Source organism: Canis lupus, chromosome 14 (assembly GCF_011100685.1).
Source record: "Canis lupus familiaris isolate Mischka breed German Shepherd chromosome 14, alternate assembly UU_Cfam_GSD_1.0, whole genome shotgun sequence".
Taxonomy (NCBI): Eukaryota; Metazoa; Chordata; class Mammalia; order Carnivora; family Canidae; genus Canis; species Canis lupus.
Genome location: NC_049235.1, coordinates 30,959,786 through 30,986,251, shown reverse-complemented (window position 1 = coordinate 30,986,251; position 26,466 = coordinate 30,959,786). Strand labels below are relative to the sequence as shown.

General features: G+C 36.0%; 1 protein-coding gene and 1 long non-coding RNA gene across 2 annotated transcripts in view; one reads left to right on the top strand and one right to left on the bottom strand.

Annotated features, from left to right (window-relative positions):
* Nucleotides 1-26,466, top strand: part of CRPPA (CDP-L-ribitol pyrophosphorylase A) — a 292,641-nt gene that overhangs the window by 50,619 nt on the left and 215,556 nt on the right. Inside the window, exon 4 of the mRNA XM_038556990.1 lies at nt 7,232-7,252. Coding sequence (XP_038412918.1) covers nt 7,232-7,252 — 21 coding nt within the window. The remainder of the gene's footprint in view (nt 1-7,231; nt 7,253-26,466) is intronic.
* Nucleotides 16,548-19,885, bottom strand: LOC111098777. The gene is made up of 3 exons (XR_005369492.1): nt 19,672-19,885; nt 19,079-19,393; nt 16,548-16,917 (listed from the first exon to the last, which is right to left on the bottom strand). It is a non-coding gene; the product is annotated as an uncharacterized LOC111098777 (long non-coding RNA).

Sequence of the window (26,466 nt, the reverse complement as noted above, 5' to 3'; positions counted from 1 at the left end):
CATCTTAGTGAATTATAACATCATGAATTTATTCTCTATTTGGAGACCAGAAGTCTAAAATCACAGTATTGGCAGGGCTGTGTTCCCTTTAGAGGCTGTAGAAGAGATAATTTCCCTCACTTGTTGAATTTTTGGAGGCCACTTGTATTCCTTGGCTCTTGGCTCTTAAACTTCTGCAACCTTGAGATTTATTTTACTGTCCCATCACCAGCAAGTCTGATCTTCGTTGCCTTGCTCTTAAAAGATTGCTAGTGACTATGTCAGGCCCACTAGAGTAATCCATGATGATCTCACCATCTCACAATCATTCACTGGATTATATCTGTAAAGTTCCTTTGACATATAAGTCAATATATTCACATTCTGGAGAAATAGGGCACAGACATCTTGGAGAGGCCTTATTCAGTCTACCACAGGAGGTAAGGAGGAATTAGCTAAGGGGACAGGAGAGAGGTTGGCCATACAGTAATGATACAGAAGCCTAGTAAGAAACATGTATCAAAATTGAGCATTTGTAGTAAATGCTGCATATTGGTTTAAAAAATAGAACTGATCATAAGTTTTGGCAGTGTGAGCTTACCATCACTGGAAGACAGTGGTCAATATGGAAACCTGTGTGGATTTACTAGAGAAAAGGAGGGCCTCCCTTTGGAGAAGCTTCCATGAATATTGAACAAAGAAGTGGAGGTGATGGCTGAAGGAGGATATAGATAAAGGAATTAAGAGGGATGATATAACAACATAATGATATGCTGGTGGAATAATATAGTTGGGGGGGGAAGTGATGCCATATTGAGAAATGATAGGGGATAGTGTATTAATGGTTTTAGAGTTGATCTTGATTAGGAGAATACCGTAGGTCATCCACAGGACAAGAAAGAATACAAAGCACATGTGTACAATTGTAAACAGATATGGTAAGAGGGTGTGAAGTTTGGCAACTCTTACCTTTTTAAACTTGCCTTTAAAAAAAAAAATGGAGGAGACCTTTTTTTTTTTTTTATCAAGGGTTTCCCTTGTCTTTGTGGAACTAATATAGAAAATACATAATATTTCCCATTTATGGGGAATTGAGCAAAAATTGGGCCATTGTTATTAAGGTCATATAAACTTAAAACATGTAGAAGAAACTTCTCTTAATAGTACATGAAAAAAGCAAGAGATGTGAAAGTTGAGGTTATAGATGACTTACTAAACAATAGAGAGGTCATAGGTATCAAGATGACATTGTGTATGTCAATTTGCTGGCCTTTTACTTGCCCCAGCATTTCTACTGTCAGCTCTCCTTCATTCTCTCGTTCTTTATGTTGTAGCCATGGTCACCTTATTTTCTCACACATGAGTTTCTTCCTTTCTGGAACTTGTCTTTCTTCCTATCTTGCTACATATCCTTAGATAATGCCTAAGTTATCACTTAGGGAATCTTTTCCTGTCTTCCCCATTTTCCCACTCCCAACTAGATTAGGCCGATTCCTGGTAACTTTCCTAGTGACCTGTTCTCTATTTTGGTTTTTTGTTTTTTTTCTGTCCAGCATCCAAATTAAAGTGGAAAAATGACTTGGGAATTTGTATATAGGAAGTCTTAACTACCCTGCTAGACTGAGACCCGCAAAGGCAGGATGGTATCTGTTAATAGCAACTTGCCTGGTATATTAGTCCCAAGTGTTTGTTGAATGAAAAGGATATCCAAGAATCTATGTGCATATTAACACACACAAAAAAGGCCTATGTACTGGTTCTTCAGGCCACCTTGTCCAGGTATGAGCAGTGTTCCACTGTTCATTTGTCCCTGTGCAAATGTGACCTCCAAAAAAGGCTTCACTGATAATCTTATGTAAAATTATCTCTTCTATCCCTTGATTCTGTTTTAGTTAGTCTTATTAGATACCAAAAATACAATCATGTAAAAATAATGGTAAGTATTTGTGGCTTCCTGATGATGGTATGTGAGTTCTGAGTGCAGGGTCTTTGTCTTGTAGCACCTGGAAGACTTCATGCCTTACATTAGATTCTTAAAACTGTCAAATGAAAGAATTTCATACACCTACCTATGTATATGTAGATATATGATAGTATGTTGATACTAATGTAAATTACGAGTTGAACATGGGGATAAATATGTATGTACATATTGGTGTATTTATAAATACTTCCTGAAACATTTAAGAAAGTCCTATGAAAATATTAGAAATATGGGTGAATATTGTAAAGTTAGTTAGTGGGAGCATTTTTGTAAATGTAAGCTTCTCAGGCTGCGATGCTAGAAATCAAATAGCAAACATTTGTTAGGAACTTAAAAGGTCACCTGAAGTTGTGTTTTTGGAAACTTCAGTGGGGCACGAAAATGCTCATGATTTGATATTGATGGGGCAGGATATAAAGTTCTATTGACTACATATGGTATGTATTTATGCTTATTTCTAAATGTAGGTGTGTATTAGTGTATAAAATTGAAAAACTGGTTGTACATATGAATCCTGAAATGGGTATCTGGATTGGTATTAAAGCTCATTAAAAACCTACAGGTGTGAGATAGTTAAGATAAACACTTGCATATTTGATTCTTCTCCATGCAATTAGATATTTAGTCTTTGGTTCTTATGATCCTAACTAAAATCTATTTCTTAAGAATATTTAATGACCGGGATGTCTGGGTGGCTCAGGTGGCTCAGCGGTTGAGCTCTGCCTTCGGCTCAGGGCCTGATCCTGGAGTCCCGAGATCGAGTTCTACATCGGTCTTCCTGCATGGAGCCTGCTTCTCCCTCTGCCTGTGTCTCTGTGTCTCTCTCTGTGTGTCTCTCATGAATAAATAAATAAAATATTTTTTTAAAGGAATATTCAATGACCAGTTAGGAAGTTGCTAAAGGAAAAGAAAAACTGGTAACTTAACACATTCAGTAGTAAATTATGTTTTCTCTAGGAACACTATGAAGATTTCAGGTTGGTCCAGACAATTTTTATTAGATAACAGCAAATACTTCTCTGCAGCTTTATGAAATAGCTTTTCCTACAAAGGAGCTTTTCAAACTGCATAATTCAATTTCAAGATCATATTCTGAAATGATACAGATTGTGAAATCTCTTGGCAGATCTAGTCTCATTTCTAACAGTTTTTGGGTTTTCAGAGAGTTTCATTTTATTTTACTTTGAATTTTAGAAGGCAATTTATTTTCATGAATATGTACTTATTACATAGAGTACACAGCAGGACTCAACCAGTGACAGTTGTTCTCTGTTAGTATGTACTTTTGGTTTGTATCATAGACTTTACTGTGGACACAGTTAATATTCAAATAAAATTACAATGGAGATTGAAAAGCTGTATTATATTAAAAAATGCTTGTTTATCTTGAAAGGGTAAAAACACCTTTAAGGAAAAGCAAAACAAACCCTCAATTTGAAAACAAAACTTTCCCTTAAGTCTCTAAGAATGCAATGGCCAGGGATGCCTGGGTGGCTCTGCGGTTGAACGTCTGCCAATTTGTCTTATTTCTCCTGATTTTTTTTTTTTTAATCTTTGTTTCTCTGCTTCCTATCTCTATTTTTTTCTTCTACCAATTCTTTTAGGTAGGCTTATATATGCCTTGTCATTTTTCTGGTCCCATTTTGGGAAGCTTCTAAAGTGCTGGAAAAAGTATTGTGACCTTCCATTGAGAAGAAGAATCTCCTACCTCCAGAAAATAATTTCATAGGCTTTAACTGGAAACTAATTTTTCTCTTTTCCTTTATATGTATAGAGACCAGTGTATAAGTGACTGCTACACACATTTTTTTCTGTAGCTTCCCTTAATTTAAAACTGCTGCACCAAATTTTGATTCGTAAATATCTTAATTCTTACTATCTTACATGGGCACTTTGAGGGTAGGGGAAAATCTCTTGACAGTTGGCCTCCTGCCTGCCTTGTCTACCTTTATTAATGTTCCATCTCCGTAAGCCCCCAAGTGATCTTTATAACTGCAAGTTTGTCCATGTTGTCCCACAGCTTTAAGACTTAATGTGGTCCTTGATAGCCACAACATAAAGTACCAGCTCCTAGCAGGACCAGAAATTGTCTTTTACTGCTCAGAACTGCGATCTTTGGGATCACGACTTGTGGTTTCCCTATTACATACGTACCTTTTATCCTACCAAATGTTTTGGGCATAAGCTTTCTGCTTATTAAACAGAGAAAATACTTCTACTTTGGGCTTCACACTCCCTCCTTATTTCCTGAACCCCTGAATTCCTGATAATTTTCTCATGTATTAAAACTATAGAAATCTGTTCCTGGGGCAGTCCGGGTGGCTCAGAGGTTTGGTGCTGCCTTCAGCCCAGGGCCTGATCCTGGAGACCCGGGATCGAGTCCCATGTCAGGCTCCTTGCATGTAGCCTGCTTCTCCCTCTGCCTGTGTCTCTGCCTCTCTCTGTGTGTCTCTCATGAATAAATAAATAAAATCTTAAAAAAAATAAATCTGTTCCTTGCACCCCAATATATTTTAACTTTGAAAATAGTATTTAACATGTATTAAGAGATACATTAAATTACAGACTTATTTCAAGTTTAAATTTTAGAACTTTTAGTTAACAAATAATGTGACAGTTTCAGGAGTAGAATTAAGTGATTCATCGAAAGTACAAACTTCTTCATTCCATCTTATTTTGGGGCCTTAAATCTCTAGAACTGAGTTGATGGATCTGTCTTGGTTTATTGTTGGCTGCTATTGTTTATTTGTTATGCTGCTGTTTTAAACTACTTTTTCTTTCCCTTTCCAATCTAAATTACTAATATTCTGTAAGAACTTCTTTTTAATGTTTTTTTAAAAATAACTGTTATATATATTCTTAAGATGTATCCTGTTTTGCTTTTTAAATTTCTGTAAAAGATTATCACTTTTACTCAGAATTTAGGAAATCATTCATGTTGAAAATGTTGAAGAATCTAAAACCTTTTTGATTACTAGATAACTTTGAATCATGCACAAACCACATTTTATCTATTGGTATCTTCCCGACGTGGATACCTACATTGCTTTCTACCAAACAGAAACAAATGTTCTTATGTCACTTTGTGGCCTTTGTACAAGTTTTCTTTGGGGGATGTATCAAGAAGTACAAGTGGGAGGTCATGGAGAAATGCCTTCTTAATTACAGTAACCTATTGCCAGATTGCTCTCCAGAATAGCTGTGCCTATTTAAGGACCTACTAGCAATGAAGTAGGAGGACATGGTTCTAGTTTTAGCCACATGTTCTATAGTTTGAATATTATTCTCATTCTGGTATTTACCTCTGTTGCAACTTGACTTTGATTTCTAGTGAGGATGAACTTTTCTACCTAATACGTTGGTGTACTTCTTAATGCTTATTAATACTTGTCAATTATCATTTGAGTTTCTTGTCTCTTGTTGATTTGGTAGAGATTCTTGTATATCCTAGATACTATTACTTTCTTAGTTGTACACATTACAAACATCTTCCATTGGTCTGTAATCTCTTGGTTACAGTTTCTCCCACAGGGATTGAAGACCAACAACCTAGATCATTCATTCATTCCCAAGGGAAGCCAGGTCCATAATGACTTACCTGTCCAGAGGTAGCTATAAGGAGAAATCAGAGATTCTGGCTTGGGAGACCAAGAGAATCAGAGGCAAGACATAGAATGGGACTGATGAATTTTTTATTGACCATTACTACTTTTATATAACTTTGAAACCTTAAGTTTCCACTGATAAGATTTTATCGCAGTGCTTGGAAGCTGTATATCAATTTACAGACCAAGTTGATGTCTTTAAATAGTAGGTTGTTTCACTCATGAATATAACTGGCTTATTTAGATCTTTTATGTTCTTTTCTTTTTTATGTTCTTTGAAGGATTTTTACTTACCTGTATATTGTATGTTCCATGTAAGTGATTTCTTATTTTATTACAGCTAATAAAAATAATTGATCTTCTTTTATACTTTGTAATTTGTATTTGCTATTGGGTGTTAACTTTCCTCACAGTTGCTTTTGGTAGATTGCACTTAGATAATTTTATTGAACTCTGGTTTTAAGCTTATATGTGAAGAATTATTTTTTTTATTTTTTTATTTGTTTATTTTTTAAGAATTATATTTTATATAAATGATAACACTATCTGCAGATAATGACAAAAACGTCTGCATCCTTCGAATCCTTCTGCTGTCACTTTCACCAGGGCCACTGGTATTATGTTGTAGATTAGCAAAAAAATGAAATTAAATTTTTTTGGGATTCTATCACTAAATGGACTTCATCTAATTTCTTAAACAAAATCTTTAAGTTTTTGGCTTGAAAGTCTTGAATAAATCCCTTTTTTTTTTCCTATCCATACATTACTTTTATTTCTCATTAAAAGAGTGCATAGAGTCATTAGCATATTAGGAGATATGTTTCATTATTACATATCCATTAGTGCAGTTTTCAATACCACTTGAAACATGCATATTGTCCTACAAACAAATCAGTTTTCAAGTGCTGCTTATTTGATACACAATACTGTAAAGCCATTATAAATGACTGAGGAGGTATTTGGTTAAAATATAAACAATAAATTACACTGCCCATATGAATCAAGTCTTGTTATTTCACAAGAGTTTAATAGTATTCATCTGGTAGTTCCTATGTTAACTGGAAAAGACCACAGATGTGTTGCCATACTTTTATATTGATATAACCTACATATTTCACAGAACTTTATAGTTATTTGTTATTGTAGCAGGTAGTTGAATGCAAAGATTGTACTCAATTTATGAAAGTCCAACAAACCTCTAAATATTTTAAGTTAAATCAGTTATCAATCAAAAACCCACTGACGTGATTTTTTGAAATAAACTCTTTTGAAATATTTTTATTTTTAGTCATGACAGTAAAGTAATTCTTACTAATTAAGGTACTAGAAGTGCAATGCAACTCATTGAAAGTGTTCTAAGAATAATTTACATTTCAAACAGTGCACCTCTCTTTTCCAGGAAGGCTTATTTCTTTACAAATTTCACAAGATATAAAAAAAAAAAAAATTCCAGAAGACATCATCTTGTAATTTCTCTCAGTCTTGGTAATGGGGAATTCATATGATAGACTTACTGATGTTGAGCTATCTTTGTGATTCTGAGATCAATGATACACAATTTTTTTTGTACTATATAGGACTTAACTACCTGGTATTTCATGTGGGATTTTTTTATAAGTGAAATTGTCATGTGTTTCTCATGCTGTCCTTACTTGATTTTCAGGGCAACACTGTATCTCATGAGGTAGGTCATTTTTCCTCATTTATTATATGAAGCAATTTTTTTTTTTAGATTTTTATTTATTTATTTATTAATGAGAGAGAGAGAGAGAGAGGCAGGGACACAGGCAGAGGGAGAAGCAGGCTCCATGCAGGGAGCCCGATGTGGGACTTGATCCCGGGTCTGCAGGATCAGGCCCTGGGCTGAAGGTGGCGCTAAACCGCTGAGCCACCTAGGCTGCCCTATGAAGCAATTTTTATAAGAAACATATTTAATCTTTAAATTCTGATAGAATTTCTAATAAAATTGCCTAAGCTTGGAGATTTTTTTAGAGTGTGGTAAGGTTAGGAGAATGGCTTTTTGGTGGTTATTCGGTTAACACTATAATTTCTGTAATGGTTATTAAATCATCTAAGCTTTCTCCTTTGAGCTTACTCTGACACATATCTCTAGAAATTGACCTGTTTTGTTGACATGATCACTTATTGGCATCTTAAAAATCTGTAGGAGATTCTTTGTTTATTAATGATGTATTTTCTTTAGACCTGTTGATTCAAGTCCTACTGTCATTTAAAAAATTGTGTAAGTTTTTCACTGCTCTCAGAATTTTTAATATACTGTGTATATTAACCCCTTACCAGATAGATAACTTGCAAATATTTTCTCCCCTCTCATGGATTGCCTTTTCACTTAGATCGTGTCCTTTGTTGCATTAATTTAATTTTAATATGGCCTAACTTATTTATTTCTAATTTTATAGCCTGTGCTTCTGGCTTTAAATCCAATAAATCATTGCCAAAGTGAAAGTCATGAAGTTTTCCTCTTAGAGTTTTCTAATTTTTATTCTGTTAGGTAGATCTTTGAGTTTTTAAATATGGTATTAAATAAAATCCAACTTGATTGTTTTGCATCTAGATGTCCAGTTTTCTCAGCACGATTTGTTGAAAGATTGCCCTTTCCCATTGAATGGTTTTTGCGTTCTTGTGAAAAAACAAATTAGTTTTCTATAAGCAGGGGTTTACTTCTAGGTCACTCTATTGTATTCTGTGGTCGATACATCTCTATACTAGACATCTCTATAAATCTCTATACAACTACTTAGTTGATCACTGTAGTTTTATAATAAGTTTTGAAATTACAAGTTCAACTTTTAGTTAAAGACTGTTTTGGCTTCTTAGAGTAATAAAGCACACTCTAATAGACAATAACAACTTCTCCCTTATTCTTCTGTCTTAATTATCAAGCACATTGCCTCAAACCTAGTAGATACTTGATACAAATTGTGAAAATTTTAAAAACTAGGGGATTTGATAGTAGAGGACTCGGAATGCTCTTACAGAAAAATAAATTCTTTTCCTTTATGTACTCTAGAGTAGAAAACTAGACTGACTTTGAAAATTTCAGAGCAATACTCATAAATTTTTTCTCTTAATTAGTTCACACTTGTTCTTTAAAAATGATGTCTTAAGATATGAATTGCTGTTTTTATTGCTGTTACATAGTTTCAAAAAACAGTATAGATGTAATCTAATTGCAAGGGTCTGTAAGAATAACAAAAAATAAAAGATGAGGCAAACAGTGGATATCAAATCAGAGTGGATAGAGTATATTAAAAATATGTAGTACATTGTTCCTGCTCATCTGTAATCAAATAATGAAATTTCGATCACATTTAGTCCTTCAACCTTTTATGTTACCTTGTATAGTGTAGGCATTAGCATCCAGATAATAGCTTAGCGGTTGATGGCTGAAATAAAACCAACTTCTTAGGTATAATCTAAGAACTCTGAAGTCCAATTTGAGGCTCTTTTACTTCAGAAAAAAATGGAGAGTGATGGAAAAAGTATGGTGAGAGGCTTTGAGGATATATTTTCCAACGAAAGAATATGGATATTAAAATCTTAGAATCCTATTCATATCTTTTCATAAACTATGCCTATTTTAAGCAGATGACTTAATTCATTTTTGTGTTTATCTAAGTGACCTAGTATTCATCTGTGGTAGGTACCCATATGATAGTTTGGTTAAAGTTGGATATTTTCTTTCTTTCTTTCCCCTTTCTTTTCTTTCTTTTCTTTTCTTTTCTTTTCTTTTCTTTTCTTTTCTTTTCTTTTCTTTTCTTTTCTTTTCTTTTCTTTTCTTTTTCTTTTTCTTTTTCTTTTTCTTTTTCTTTTTCTTTTTCTCTTTCTCTTCCTCTTTTTCTCTTTCTCTCTCTTTTTCTTTCTCTTTTCTTTCTTTCCTTCCTTTCCTCCTTCCTTTCATTTCCTTCCTTCCCAAGGGGGGAGCAAGAGTGAGATTTGGAAGCCTGAAGTGAAACCAAAGCCATTTTTCTTATAAGGTCTTTGTGCTGTCAGACAAGGTGACAGACAAATGGTGCCTGGTGGGTTCCAACCTGTCCTTGCCATCTCGTTCTACTGTCTAGCTCATTCTCATGATGGGTAACCATCAATGCTGTTTACCATCATCAGCCTTAGTTCAGCTTACCCACTGAGGCAGTAGCTACACAGGGACACCTATTGTTCAGACTTCTCCATGACTTTCTTCTCAAAGTTTCCCCTTTGGTGTCTGGGTAGGTTTGGCTTGTCAGATTGACTAGTCAATGATGACTCCTTTCCTCCTTCTACACTCTTTTAATCTGTGCCTTCCCTAGTAATTCTGACAGCTGTGTAAGGTTTGATTCCTATATGATGAGGGATTAGATCACTTATAGTAGGTAGCCCTGCTCTCCGATTAATAGTTTGATTCAAGTGTGGGGTTGTATCTACACTTAATCTACCTATCTGATGTGCAGCCAACTCTTACTGGGTTGTGAGCACTGCTAAATTTTCTTAACTTGTTTACAAAAGAATACGTTTTTAGAAGACACATAAGTCTTTCATAAAAATATTCTGTGATGGTTGGTGCCAAAGTTACTCGATTTTGTAATACAGCTTTCTTATTGTTTCACAAAGTATTGTTATAAGAACTAGAAAGAAAGTTTTGCTTTCAAGTGGTTCCCACAGACTTGTGGTTTATTGGTCTGCTGCCTAGAACTTTGAAGTCCTATATAACGACATAAAAAAGATTACTAAGTGTGTAATATTAAAGTTGGCATGTTTAGGAACAACCTTTGTTATAGAGAATACTCCCAATCTGAGTTAGTTTTGTGTAATCCATCCCTTCGAACTACATGCCCTTTAACGTGCACTTAAACTTGATGGATTTTAACACCTACAGATATTGACACATGATTTCAAAGTTTGTTTCATTTTATGGACAGGATTTTTTTGGACCTTAACATCTTGACAGTATTTCCAATTATGAACTAGAAATGTGATTTTTGGCATTATCTGGCCAATTTGAGACCATTTCATGTGCATTTGCATAAACTCAGTTTTGTTTTTAGGACTAGTAGAAATCCTTTTTCCCTAAGAATATCTTAGATGAGAGTTGGTCAGTGAAACTGAGCATGTACCGTTGAAGGTCAAGATGGTCACACATTTCATAAACCTGACAGTAGATAGTCTGAAACATTAAAAGAGTGGCAGCTTTCTGCTCAAAGTATTCTCTAGATTCTTCATCACATCATTATCCAGAGCTTTTGACTTAGACTAATGACAGAATAGCTAAAAGGGCCAACCTTCAAGTATATAAAAAGTAAAAGCTATGCTACCTATGTATGTATTGAGAGAGAAATATAGAGAGATGATATATTTGCATTATATGAACCCGTATGATAGATAAATGTGTATGAAGGCATTCACCAACTAAAAGTAGACAGGAACTGCAAGAGATTGAACCCTTGAAGAAGGAACCGACAGTGGGTAACATTCACATTTACGTGTGGTGCCACTTAGATTTAGAGCCGAGAGACAATAAATTATTTTTCCCTGTCTGGCTACATCTCATGGACATCCCTCTTTTGCCAAGAAAATTGTAGTTTCTTCAGTGGAGAGTGCTGAAGGGACCCTGTGGGAGGAAGGGATATTTCTTCCTGGTTCAGGTATGCTTGCATTCCTGTTGGCTTCAGAGCTGCCATTTGTGTGTGTGCGCACAGCCCTGAGTGCTATTTATTCTCAGCAAGTTTTTGATGATAGCTGTGGCCCTCCATTCCCTGCCTGCCAGCTTTTGTTGGCTGACACGGTAGTGGAGGTTTTCCTGTTGGCCAGTCCTAGCCTGGGGTTCTGTGCCTGCCAGCCTTGGTTCCCTGGTACAGCTGTAGGCTCCAGCTTGTTGGTCCCAGTGTGCGGTGCCCTGTTCGTCAGCCTTAGGTCCTTGGGCATCTAGTTTTAGTCCATGGTTTCTGACATCCCAGCCTTAGCTTGCTGACTGTGTCCCACCTCCAGTGCAGGACAGGCTGTTCCACTTCTTGACCATCCAGTGGGCTATAGCCAGACCTTCATAAATGAGTTTTGAATTTCAGCCTTGGAGAATGGATGCCCCTTCTTTCTATGTTTGTTACTATCTTGGCTTTATATCCTCAGATTTCTTAGTTTTAGTCGTTAGTTGACTATCATATATAGATAAGTATACTTTATATTAAACCTTTCCTGTTCAAACTATGTGTAGTGTACAAGTCCTTACCAAAGAGTGAACAATAGATCTTTTGTTGTTTACTCTGAGGCCACTTCTCCATCCCTGTAGTGGCAAAGAAGAAAGCTATAGTTTTTGTCCTGAGAAGCCAGAGCCTGGATCATGGGGCTCCCAGGGCAGTTGGGAATTGAGGAAGCTTGGAATGGCCACAAAAGAGGGGGACTGTACGTGCATATAACTGCTCAAAGGCTTTGCTGATGCCAGAACTGTGCATGCATGGGGCAGTATTCCAAGGGGCCTAGGGAGAAAACCTCAACTGGAAGACAGAAAGATAACCAGAGGCTTAGGCAGGCAGTCACCCCAGAGGAGACAGAGTTGTGAATTAGAGTCCTGCCATGTTAAAGGGAGTTAGTGAATACCTTTGGATTTTCATGGGTACTTCAGAAGGACCACATTTTAGGAGCAGAGACCACTTAACAGGCAACAATCACCACCCTTCAGAGGAAGAGGAAAGAATCTATAGTTGGTAAAACATGTCTTCAGTGCCCACTCAATTGTTCAATATTACTCTGTTAACATGAATCACCTTTCCTTTTTTTTTTTTTTTTAAGAGAATCAGTTAGAAAAAGAGCCAGATGTTGGAAACAGTAGTAGAGGATTTCAAAATAATATTGAAAAAAATGTTGAATCTACAACTTTGACATAATAGATGAGATATCACAAATTTCAAGACAAAAAGTATAAAAGAGAATAAAAGAGAATACAATGAAAACTGAGGACTGAAAGAACATCCAGGAAAAATTATCTTGAAATCTATTGGCTGTAGTCAAAACAGAACTGAAGAATGGAGTGGACTTGAGAATAGACTGTTTTTTGATACCAGGGTGGAAGCTGCGAGTCTTGTTACCCCCTGGGCACAGATTTGGAACCAAGCACTTCTAACTGCTCTGCCTTACAGAGTAAAACAGAAGTCAGCCAATATCAAGGAGAGGGAAAACATACTTCCCTCCCCCAAGAATTTGTGGCTGTTAATCTATCACAATCGTCCTTTTGTAAGAGTAAGAACTGGGGCAGATTGCTGAGTGTCTGCTAGTTTCAGCAATTTAGGCATTGTCGAGTCAGTCGCCATACTTCCTGGAGTCTTTGTATTCTTGCATGTAAATGTGGTGAATTACATCAACTTTTGTTTAATAATTTTGAGATAGATTGGAAGTAATGTAGAATTTTTTTCTGTGAAATTTTTTCTGGTTCTAATTATATTTTAATAATAATAGGGGTATGTAAGTTGTTGAACCAGCCATTATAATTGTGGTCAGAAATTTTGTTCAAGACTACGTATTATGTAGTATAAACATAATAGAGACAGTAGTAGTGCTTTAAGGTCATCAGAGTGAACACAGATCTTTGTACTGTAACACGAAATGAACTTAGACCCAGAGCAGGTGCCTACTCAAGCCACTATTCCGATGGGTATTTTTTACTGGGCTTGCCTGCCCTGCATTCTGGCATCCCAATATCATGCTTTTCTTATTCAAGTCTGTTTGCCCAGTGATGGAGTCAGAAACCATGATGATATGGGGAAGTCCAAACATGCCCTACTTTTATTTCTACCTCTGCGTCCTTGAATAATGGCATAGTTTTTAGTTTTTCTGGACCTATATTCACACCTGTATATGAGGGATTTGGACTAGATGATGTCTACAATTTTTGGAGGGCTCTGATTTTATGGTTTAAAAACAGGTAAAGGGCTGGATATGGCAGTGACTATATATTAAAAACAGAAACTGAGTAGAGATTGAGAAGATATCCAGTGGTCCTTTGGTGACATAAGCCTCAGTTCATATGAAGTATTAATGCAGCCCAGACATACAGCTGATGGAATGATGCAGTCAAAGTATATGTGAAGTCAAAGTAGTAAAAACTATTTGCCAGGTGAATCATGATAAGGATATTTCAAATGATGTTAGAGAATAAACAATTGCTTTGAAATAGATTTCACGCTTCATTTGAGACTTAAAAATATTTTAGTGACAGAAATATTGGTCTCAGCAAAGCTGTAGTAATAACTGATCTTTTAGCTTATAGAATTAAAACAGATTTAGCCATATATTTCTATTCAATGTTAATTTTTAAAAATAGCAATTAAGTATTAAAATGCATTATTAACTGAACAAGAGAAGTAAATCCCTATTGATTTAGAGCCACTTGCCTTTTTCTCTGATCGCAGTTCTCATTTGGATGTCTGTCATGTCTAAGCTTCTGTTTTCAGCAGCATGGACTTTTTAAAAAGATTTTGGGCAGCCTGGGTGACTCCATGGTTTAGCGCCGTCTTCAGCCCAGGTTGTGATCCTGGAGACCCCAGATCGAGTCCCATGTCAGGCTCCCTGCATGGAGCCTGCTTCTCCCTCTGCCTCTCTCTTTCTCTTTCTGTGTGTCTGTCTGTCTGTCTCTCATGAATAAATAAATAAAGTCTTTAAAAAATTTTTATTTATTCATGAGAGACACACAGAGAGAGGCAGAGACATAGGCAGAAGGAGAAGCAGACTCCGTGTGGGGAGCCTGTTGCAGGACTCAATCCCAGCGCCCCCGGATCACACCCTGAGGCTCAGTCCCTGAGCCACCCAGGTTCCCCTCAGCAGGATGCATTTTAATCTGTTCTTTACTGCTCCATTAGTGAGGAGTTTGTATAGAGGGAGGACTGACCAAAGAGGAGTGTATGTGTGTTTTTAAGATTATGAGAGTCCCTTGAAACTGATGGAAAACATCTGCTTCTTCCTCACCCTACAATACACTTAATTTGTTGAATTATCTATTCATACTAAAGGAAAGGGAAACTACTAAGTTCACAGAGTATCTACTTTATGGAAGGCAGAATAAATAGTACGTGATATGTTCCTATTTTGTAATTGAAAAGTTAAGGTACTTGCACAGGGTCGAAATCTGTTAAATGGCAAACACAAGATCCAAATTGCAGCATCATTACAATACCTGTTGGGTTTCCTGAAACTGATTGTTATGACAATGCCATGCTTTGTTCTACTACATCTTGCTTATAAAAAGTATAATTACTTGTACAAATATCTTTTCAATAAGGTTGGCAACACCAAATGAAAAAACTGGAGTATTTCCTTAGCTAGCTAGTTGGAAGTAGACTCAGCAGTTCAGTTTTTATTAGCTTATTGTCTTTTTTTTTTATCTCTGCTTTTCATCTTTTTGGTTTAACTTTGTGGGTTAGTCCTGATGTTGAATATGTTTTAGATATACATGCCTTAGGGGAATAAGTGTATTTGAAATGGAAGAAAATAGGATGACTAACTCCATTATTTTCTGATGGAGTTCAGTGAAGGAGGTTGAGGAAACATCCTATTTAATTGTGCTTTAATGATCCTAAATTCCTTTCTTGGAAACACACCTTTTTCTTGTCCATAGTAGTCTGTAAGGTGATAGAAAATGGCAAGGAATAAATATTTTATCCTCTAATTCTAAGAATAACTAAAACTTGTAAGATGCTTTGGTCAGGCTTTTTTCTTTTTCCTTAAGGTAATCGAAGTTTTTTTATAAGTTAAAAAAATGTCCAAAGCCTTTCTTAATCTGAGATAGGTTACATCATTGGTGCAGTCTGTGTGTTCCCTACCACAAAATATTAAATGGAATTAAGAGTATCAGGAAGATAAACTTTTTCCCTTTCATTAGAAGTAGGGTAGTCTACTTACTGCATACTGATTTTGATGGATTTTAGAATGCATAAATGCTCTTTGTTTTCAATCCCATTCCAAATCATGTTATATCATGTCCTGGTGGTATATAAAAAAGGATAATATGTGAAAAAAACCTTAAAAGATAGCATTCCACATAGAGTTCAACGAATTTTACTTTTCATATTCACCATGGCTTTATTCATTCAGGTAAAGAATTTATTAACTTTTATTTCTCAAAGGAACATCGTTTTTCCATAATTTCTTTTTCAGGAGGAGTTGTCACTATCAAATTGTGTAAAACTAAAATGTCTTATTTTCAGTAAGACATTATAAAAGCTAGATTTAATTAGAAAAACTTACTCTTATCCAGTGTAAATGATAAACAGTATAATTACACACCTTCCCCCCCTCTTAAGTGTAGCTGCTTGCTTCTTGACTTTATTTTCTGGAAGATGAAACTGTGTTATAATTTTAAGTGGTATTAAGGTTTGGTAGGACTTTGTTTAGTTTGCATCCAGGTAAAGTAAATCCTGAGAGAGCAGGAACAAAAACTCAGGAGACCCGGATTAGTTTTCAGTTTCTCTTTTGTAACTGACATCCTAAGTGCTAGACTAGAAACAAGATAATGCTCTGGGCTGAGGGACTATAACAGTAATAAAAGTCCACATATCTTTGAAATTTTGCTGTTTGACAGATTAAGAACCAGTATTCAAACACCATCTATTTCTTTATCTCACTTTTTTTTTTTTTTAAGATTTTTAAATTTAATTTTGAGAGAAGGGAGCACGTGCACAGAGGGAAAGGGAAAGCAGACTCCCTACTGCACAGACAGACCAGGTAGGGCTAGATCCCAGGACCCTGGGACCATGACCTGAGCCAAAGGCAGATGTTTAGCCAACTAAGCCATCCAGGTGCCCCTCCTTCTTTCATTTTCTTATATGGTTAAGTAGATACTAATTTGCCCTATCTCAAAGGGAACTTTGGATGAGCTAACCCATGTGAAATTTTCTAGTCCAGTGCTTCATATTAGAAATGATGGTCAGCTGTTCTTATGTGCAGAGATTACCAAAACTCATAGCATGAAACAATAACAATTATTTATTCTTGCTTGCCTGTCTGCAGATGGGCTGGGTGTTGGTTGATCCAGGTTGGGCTTGATGGGGTTGTTCTTGTCATGTCTGGTCTTGTATATGTGGCTCCTTGCTTGGAGGGCTGTTCTCAGGTTGCTCTCTGTGTGTTTCTTGAGCCCAGGCTGAACGGGCAGCAGCTACCTTAGAGAACTTCTTATAACAATGGCAGAAATTAGAAGAGAAATGGAAAGATGGGAAGCTTCATAAGCAATAGGCATGCACCTATCAAAATGCCACTACCATTCTCATTCCATTGGACAAGGCAAGGCATGTGACCAGTCCCCACATCAGTGCAATGAGCCGGTACACTTCACATTTGAGATAGTGGCAAGGGTACATGTATATCATTCTATGGGGGAAATGAAAAAAAATATATGGTCAACACTTAAATCTTCAGTAGTCCACAATTACTAGATATTACCTCTGCTTTTCCTTTAAAGTTTATTTTTAACTTCTTTTTCTTCTTACCAAGAACTTTTTGGCTTGAAGAAAATAGGTGCTGAACTTGTAGCATTCTGGTGGTATTAGGAGCTTTACAAGTCTGATTAGTCACCTATCTTTTTTTTCGACTGACACAAGTGCTTTTTCTCATACTCTGGCTTAATTTCATCTTTTAGATCACAGCTTAAATATCAACTCCTCAAGAAACTTTCCTGTCTGTTTTCTCCTTATTTTCTAATTCCCTTTTTAACTTCCTTTGTAGTACTGACCTTTAGGGCCACTTTTCACTTCCTGTGCTTTAAATTCTTCCATTTATATTGTAAATTTACTGATAAAAACTGAGCTTCCAAGACCGTAAGTCCCCATGCTTGACCTCAATACAGCAGAACTGTTTACCTGTGCATGTGTGCTCTCTACCTGTGACCTTGCTATAAAGCCCTGGGTGCGCTATGTCATTTCCAAGTCTTGTAAGTGATAAACTTTTATTTTTTCCCCTAAGTTTCCTGATGGTTGTTGCTGAAGAGTGTCTTGGCATCTTAGACCCCCAGGGTTGGTCCAGTTATAACATTGGTTTGGAGACAGGAGATGCCTGTGGGAGGCCCACCAGGGCCCAGGTGAATGCCCCTGGACATTTGTATCTGATAGCATTCCTATCAGTAGGTGGAGACTGGTACAAAACAGAAAAAAAAAAAAAATGGAAGAAATGATAGAACAAGTTTATGTTTTTAGTTGAAATGTATTGTCTCTTGTTTATCTTGTTTTGGTATGGCGGTTTACTACAAGTGTTTGTTAACACATTGGAACACTTAAATATACGATGGGCTTTAAGAAGTCATTTTTATAGGGAAGTGAATTTAGCAGCATCTAAACAAAATCTTTATATCTTGATGCGGAGAATTCAAGGAAATTATTTGGATTCTGGAAGGAAATAACCTCAGTAAATATCGTCTCTAGCAGCAGATTGCTTGTACTGTTAAAAAGTGGATTTCTGATATATAAAATGGGCTAATTCTACATACTTCAGTATCATTCTTAGGCCCCTAAAATTATTTATAATTTTATTTATAATATTTATAATATTTATTATTATAAAGTTCCCAAACAGGTTACTTGAGAATTGAGTGCTGACTGCAAATGTGTGGGTCTCTCATACATTTTCTTAAAATTAAAACTTCTTCAGCATTGAAACAAAAACAAAAAGACATGTAAATTGACAACAAAAGGTTAAGCAATACTGGATTCTCTGTTTTATGCTGTATTATCATAAAAATGACATCTTAATACACTGTATACCTTCTATACTTATTTATGATTACTGTTCTTTGCAGTTGCCTTTTAAATCAGACAAAGGGGTGGTTGCCTTGGTGGCTCAGCAGTTGAGCCTCTGCCTTTAGCTCAGGGCATGTCCCAGAGTCCCAGAATCAAGTCCCACATAGGGCTCCGGCATGGAGCTTGCTTCTCCTCCCTCTTCTTATGTCTCTGCCTCTCTCTCTCTGTGTCTCTCATGAATAAATAAAATAAAAATAAAGGGGTACAAAATACATTGTCTTTAATGTAAGTAGTTAATTTTACTCGTTATGTTAATGGAGATTCAGGTTGCTGTCTAATGTTAATTCATTTGGCCTCAAAAGACTCCCTTTGGTTTTGCTTACAGACTATGCTGGCTAGTAAAACATTCTATTACTGTTTGCTTACATGGAATATTGTACTTCATTTATGAAGGATTTTTTTTTTGTACATAAAATTCTTGGTTGACAGTCTTGCCTTTTAGTATTTAGAATATGTTCTCTCACTGTCTTCAGGGAGTTCAGACATGGTTTCCTTTGGCTTGTTAAACACATTTAAAATACTTTGAGTATCTAGTAACTCTAAAGTCTGGCCTTCCTCAGGACAATTGTATGGTTTTTTTTTTTTCTTTACATATGCTCTTGTTTCTTGACGTATTGGCTAATTTTGTTGAAAATTGGCCCTTTTTAGTAATATGGCAATTTTGGAAATCCGAACCCACCCCTCCTAGAGTTTCCTGTTGAAAATATTTGTTTGTACTATTGATAGGTTAAATGACTTACTTGAAGTCTGTAGTACATGTATTCTTTTCTGTTGTCACATGTAGCCAGTGAAGTCTCTGCTGGAATAGTTTGGTCACTTAACGATAACAGATTTCCTTAAATATCAGAACAAAGCATGTTCCATGCTTTGCCTGGTGTCTATGTATAGGGGCACACTTGGTATGCTCAGGGAAGTGGTTTACAACTCTGGCTTTGTTCTCACTTGCTGCTTGTGAAGAGGCAAAAGATGAATCAGAAGTAAGAGCACAGGACCTTCTCAGGTCTTTCCTGGGCCTGTGGGCAGCCCTCTGCATGTTCATGGTCTTGAACAGATACCTGGGAATAGCATTTGAGCTTTTCAAAGCCTTGTATGGACATGTCATTCTTCAGCTTTTTCTTTTAATGGTTCGGGTTAGCTTATGGTTTGCTTCAGTTGCTACCACCATATTAGGGACTGCTGTGGTAAGCAATTACTGCTGATAATTTTTAGCACATGCTCCCGGGGAAACACTGTGCTGGAAATCTCTGACATAAGTCAAATAAAAACAAAACTTGGAATTTAGGTTTTTCAGGGAACTTGGGGACAGGGGAAGGGATGAAACTATGGCAGTTACCTGGGGATTAGAATTTGGAGAAGCTCCAATTCTGTTTTGCCATATCCAGTAGTTGCTAGGCTTCTGTTTTTCACTGTGGTTGCAGGCTTTTGGTTTTCAAGATGACCATGATGCTCAGAAGAGACTGTCGGGTGGGGGTTGGGGAGAGCTGGGTAAGTTAAAATGCCACATGTTCACTGTGTTTTCTTCTTCTTTTTTAAATCCAAGATTCTGCATTAGCTACTGGAGCAAACATTCCATAGACTGTCACATGGCTTTAATTTCCAGAGTTCTGAAGAAGTTAATTTTAATATCTGTCAGTGTTCTTGTTGCTTTTATGGAGAAAAGAATTTTGGTGCCCTCAACAAGTAACTATATTACTTGATTTAGTACCTTCAACAAGTAACAATATTACTTGATTTTTTTTTTTTTTTTTTTTTTTTTTTACATGACTGTTGTCTCAGATTTCTGAGTTTAGGAGTGTCAAGTCAAATATGCAACAGCCAAATATACCAAAGTTGATTCCTGACCATATACTGTTTGCTTGCCATATCCATCATGTTAATTACTAATTATATTTTGATACTAAATAAACATCTTGTAAATGTCTTTTTCTTTAAGTTGGAAATATACTTCTCTAAAATGTACATTTGTGCCTTGTTTTGCCTTTTAATTACCACTAAATATGATTTGCCGGATTGGAGGCAGCAGGGATTTTGAGTGTATTCTGTAGCAAAAGAGTAAAAATACTGAGCTCAGAAGGGTTAAATCATTTTCTAACTTGTGTTCTATGGAATATTCTTGAAGATAAGCTTTGGGAAAAGGTCTCATGCTAAAATAATATTTGGGAAATAATAGACATAATATTCCTGACTTGAATATTTAAAATGGATATTTGTTTTTTTTTTTGTAAATTTATTTTTTATTGGTGTTCAATTTGCCAACATATAGAATAACACCCAGTGCTCATCCCATCAAGAGCCCCCCTTAGTGCCCATCACCCAGTCGCCCCCACCTCCTGCCCACCTCCCCTTCCCCCACCCCTAGTTCGTTTCCCAGAGTTAGGAGTCTCTCATGTTCTGTCTCCCTTTCTGATATTTCCCACTCTAAAATGGATATTCGTAACCAAAGACTGAAGTGAAGTTGCTAAACTTTAAGCTAGCATTTCCCAAACTTACTCACTTAAGGAGCATTTTCTGCTGGCAATACCCTAGGAAACAAATACATTTCTACACAAGAAACTGGTAGACCTCTTGGCAATTTTGTTCACTTTAATTTTTTATTTCAACTAAAGTTAAAAAGAAGATAAGCATAGGTGAATAGTGGTAACAGAGGTAAAGGCATACTTACATACTTTGCTAAATAGTAGAAATGTACTTAGTTTTGTTAAGCTACCTCATAACCATACTTCTTATATAATGAGGGGTTAATAAATTGACAACTAAATATTTTTTTAAAGGTTTTATTTATTCATGAGAGAGAGAGAGAGAGAGAGGCAGAGACACAGGCAGCGGCAGAAGCAGGCTCCATGCAGGGAGCCTGATGTGGGACTCGATTCCGGGACCCTAGGATCACGTCCTGGGCCAAAGACAGGCACTAAACCGCTGAGCCACCCAGGGATCCCCAATAACTAAATTTTCAGTTGTGCTGTAGAACTTTAAGAATACAGTGAGCTGGTTTTTACTGCTTCTTACAGTTCCAGACATATGGCGATTGTTAATGTATATGTATGTATAATGAATTAGTACATTTTATTTTCTTTAAAGTAATATGATTTCATAGAGGACTTACCACTTGGAAGGAAGAAAGCTACAGGAAACTGGAAATAGAATTTTGAGCTCCTGATTCTTGGTGATGGACCATTTCTAGGTTTGTAAATTCAAGGAAAGCTATTGAAACCTTTTGAAACAAGCCAAGAATATTTTCTAGTCTAATCTGATTGAAAAGACCACAGAATTTAATGCAGTATTTCATATACTTGTGGCTTACATCATGGTTTCTAGATACTTGACCTTTATACGTCTTCCTGTGATTGTAACCAAATGAGAATTAAATTTTATTTAAGACTGTTGTCTTTAACAATTTAAGAGATTGTTTTTAGAAAAGACATAAATTTGAGTTTGATCTTTCCATAAAATCCCTGGCTTTTCTTGTCTGTGTGCATGCATACATGTGTGTCAGATTTTCGGTAGGTTTGTATTATATGCAGTTTACAAAGAGAAGAAAAGACTGGGCACAGTCTGAAGCAGTGCCTCTAAGGAGTTAATTTTCCACATGTGTGTAATACCGTCAAATTGAAGTAAATGTATTTTTTCAAATATTGAGTATATGCAACCTTGAGGATCTGATTTCTATATTCTAAAAGTAGGTTTAGATCAAATATTTGGTAGACTGCATGAATTTTTAAAGACTATCAACCCTTCTTTTCAAAAATCATCCAAAATATAGAAAGGGAAATCTTCTAAACACATGAGGCCAGAATTCCCTTGATATGAAAACAAGAGAAAAACACCACAAGAAAATAAAAAAATATAGGCCAGTATCTCTGAACACAATGCAAAAATCCTAAATAAAACATGAGCAAACTGAAAGCAGCAACACATTGAAAGGACTATTCACAATTATCAGGGGTTTTATTTCAGTAGTGGAAGAATGGGTCACCATCTATGAATGAGTCTATGTGATACATCACATTAACAAAATGAAATATAAACATCACGATCATCTTCCATTTTTGGTAAATCAACAAAGTAGAGGGTTTATGGAGGAAATGTACTTCAACATAATAAAGGACCTAGATGACAAGCCCACATAAACCATCATACTCAATGATGAAAAGCTGAAAGCCTTTCCTCTAAGATAAGAAACAAGACAAGAAAGCTAAGTATACCCACTTTCCTGCAACATTGCTTTGGAAGTTCTAGCCACAGCAATTAAGAAGAAGAAAAAGTGGGGGAAGCATGTAATTGGAAAGGAAGAAAATTACTCATTTGCAGATGACATGATACATGTCATAGGTAATAAACAGTCCACCAAAAAACTATTATAATGAATAAATTCAATAAAGCTACAGAAGATAAAATCAAAACACAGACTTGTTTCCATATACAAATAACTAAGAAAATCCCACGTACAATTGCATCAAAAAGAATAAAATCTATAGGAAAAATCTTTAAAAAAAAATCTATAGGAACAACTTAACCAATGAGGTGAAAGATTTAAATATTGAAAACAAGGATAGTAAGGAAGGAGATTGAAGATGTAAATGAGAAATTTTCATGTTGATGGATTAGAAGAATCAATATTTAGGATGTCCATACCAAAAGCAATCTATAGATTCTTTGCAATCCCTATCAAGGTTCCAACAGCATTTTTCACAGAAATAGAAGAAATTATCCTAAAATTTGTACAGAACCACAAAAGATTCTGAATAGCCAAAGCAGTCTTGAGAAAAAACAAATGTGGAGGCATTATGCTTCTTGACTGCAAACTACATTACAAAACTATAGTAACTAAAACACTGTTATCATACACACATAGTACCAATGGAACATAGCCCAGAAATAGACATACATGTATATGATCACTTTATGACAAGTCAAGAACACATGGGACAGGACAGTCTTTCCAATAAGTGTTGTTGGTGACACCAGATAGCCATATGTATAATGTGAAGACTTGATGACTATCTTGTACAATACACAAAAAGTAACTGAAAAATGGACTGAAGGCTTGAGCATAAGACCTGACCATAAAACTATAAGCCAGCAGAGGTAGTAGGCTCCTTGATGTGATCTGACACCAAAAACAAGAACAGTAGACATAGAAATATGTGAGACTACATCAAACTGAAAAGCTTCTACACTGTGAAGGGGAAAAAAAACAAAATACAAACCTACTGAATGGGAGGACATATTTACAAATCGTGTGTCTAATAAGCAGTTTATATAAAAAATAATGAACCCCTACAACTCAATAGAAAAATACCTAAAAATAGGGATCCCTGGGTGGCGCAGCGGTTTAGAGCCTGCCTTTGGCCCAGGGCGCGATCCTGGAGACCCGGGATCGAATCCCACGTCGGGCTCCCGGTGCATGGAGCCTGCTTCTCCCTCTGCCTGTGTCTCTGCCTCTCTCTCTCTCTCACTGTGTGCCTATCATAAATAAAAAAATAAAATAAAATAAAATAAAATAAAAAAATAAAAGAAAAATACCTAAAAATATAGGCAGATAATCTCAATACATTTTTCAAGAAGACATGCAGCTGGCCAACAAGTACATGAAAAAATGCTCAATATGACAAATCAAGGAAATGAGAATCAGAACCACAATGAGCTATCCCCTCACACCAGTCAGAATGACCATTATTAAAGAGCCAAGAAATAACAGGCTGGTGTGGATGCGAAGATGGAATCCTTCTGCACTGTTGATGGAACATAAATTGGTGCAGCCACACCAGAAAAGCATATGGAGGTTACTTGGTTAAAGAACTACCATGATTCAGCACTTCTGCTTCTGAGTAGTTATCAAAAGAAAAGCAAAACCCTCAAAAGGGATACCTGTACTCCTACATTCATTGCAGAATTACTTACAATAGCCAACACATGGAAACAACCAAAGTGCCTGTTGATGGTGAATAAAGAGAATCTGTCTCATGTGGAATCTAAAAAACAAAACTCAAGCTAATGGTTACAGAGAAGGGATAGGTAGTTGCCAGGGTAGGAGGTGAGGAGTAGGTAGGATAAATGGATGAAGGGGGTCAAAAGGTAAATAAAAACATTAAAAAAAACCTGTAACAACCAAATTACTGTTTTCTCCCTCAAAAATATAGCAGAGAGAATTTCATCAGCAAGATGTAAGTACAGACAGATCTGATTGTTAAAAAACAAAGCAACTTATGCATTCGTCTGCAAGAGTATTCTGACTACACAAGGTATAGTGCTTGAGTGTTTCTAACAGAATTTGAAGCAAGACTGGTGGTATTTTGAATGTACTCTCTTTAGATTGTTATTCATTTAACTAGAGTATTTACATAATGAAATATCCAGGATGTATAAATCCTTCAGTTAAAAGTTACAGCAGGGTTCTAGAATCTCTCAGGAGACTGAATTAAGTTTAAAAAAAGAAATAAAATAAAAAAAACCCTCGGGGTAGCCTAGATGAATTGGGAGACGTTTTTCCCCCACTAAGGCTTCTATAGTGAGTGTGGTTAATTACTGTCTAATGTGAAATACATATGTGACTTTTAAAAATAGATGAGAGAAGTTAGAACAGGAAGCCTCTGAGCTTTATGGAGAATGAAGAGAGTAACAGGCCGAGAGGAATGTAGCCTGAGGCAAAAGCAGTGTGTGGTGCTGAGTGTGGCCTAGCATTTTGTAGCAAGTTTGCGATGGGACACACCCTTGTCCTGTGTTGAATTTCCACTTCTGTTTAAAGTAAGGTAGGATGAGTGGATGTTGCGCATTGCACCTTTATTGCTGAGCCAAGGAGCTTCCCCTTCCTCTTTAGTGCATATATTGATAAAATATATGTAGATAAGGATACATACATATTGACATAGATATACTAACATAAAAATTTCAAGATGAAAAACACTGTTTACCTTAAGGAACGTTTTGAATGAAAGGACTATTTGAAAGAAAGAGTATTTTACCCTGGGGAGAGCACATGCTTATCTCCAACAGCTATTCCCTAGGAATTACTTTTTTTTTTGACTGCACAAGATGCACTCTGACCCACAGAACTCAAGGTGCTTGTTACTTGACACCACTGAGTCCTGGCCGCCTTCCCTTGTTTCTCCGTAGGCTGTGATCTATTTGAAGATAATTTCACCTGGAGTGAATTGGAGCCCTCCCCAGTATTGGAAATGAGAAAGGAAAACTATCTCTGTCAGGTGGATACTTGAAAAGATGCTGTGAAATATTTCTACTCTTTGAGGAAAAATGGGACAAAGTTAAAATGTAAAAATGAACTGCAATGTCCTATTCCAGGCATTTATTTTCACTCTGTTACAACCTAGAAAGACATCAAGATTCAAATTCCTGGTTTGCTTTGACATTGCAGCAAGGCAAGTGGAAACTAGCCAGGGAAAAGAAAATGGCTTTTTTTTTTTTTTTTCATAATTTGGTAGTTTTCAAGCACTAGACAAAGTTGGTCCCAAATTGATCCAATTTAGAGTTATCTTTCACAAGCACACTTAGTGGAAAATACCCTACACAACATAAACACCACAAGATTGGGGGAAAATGCTGCAGGTATGTTTTGAATTTTTATCTTAACCTCATTATTTTTAGCTCATAATGGATTTGATGGCTCTTAAATCTTATATGAGGATTCCCTAGAGAAACAGTACCTCTGTGATGGGCTTTGTAGGACAGATGATCTAAATCCTAGGACATCCCTACATTTTAAGATAAATTTCCTTCTTTAGCTTCTATATATGTTTCCTTCTACTCTTACTTTCACAATGAAAATTAATCAGCTGGGTTTTAAAATTTTTTTTATTTTTATTTTTTGTATTTAGGCCTGTGTCTGTTAGATGTCTGTTTAGTATCATGAAATTCCTTTGGAGGAAAGAATGTGCTTTTGCTTACATTGAATAGCAAGGAATAACTGTCAACAGGGGATAATAATTATTAATCAAGGAGGGACTGTATTTGCTTCAGAGGAATGAGACCTGAGGGTGGGTAGGAGTCCTAAATTCTTAGTGGTGTTACTGAACTTTTTTTCCTCTAGTTTTTCTTAATTAAAATATATTCTAATCTTTGTTATGAAGGAGTGTTATTAGACCATTTTTTTAGCATAAAGATTAAATTTCTA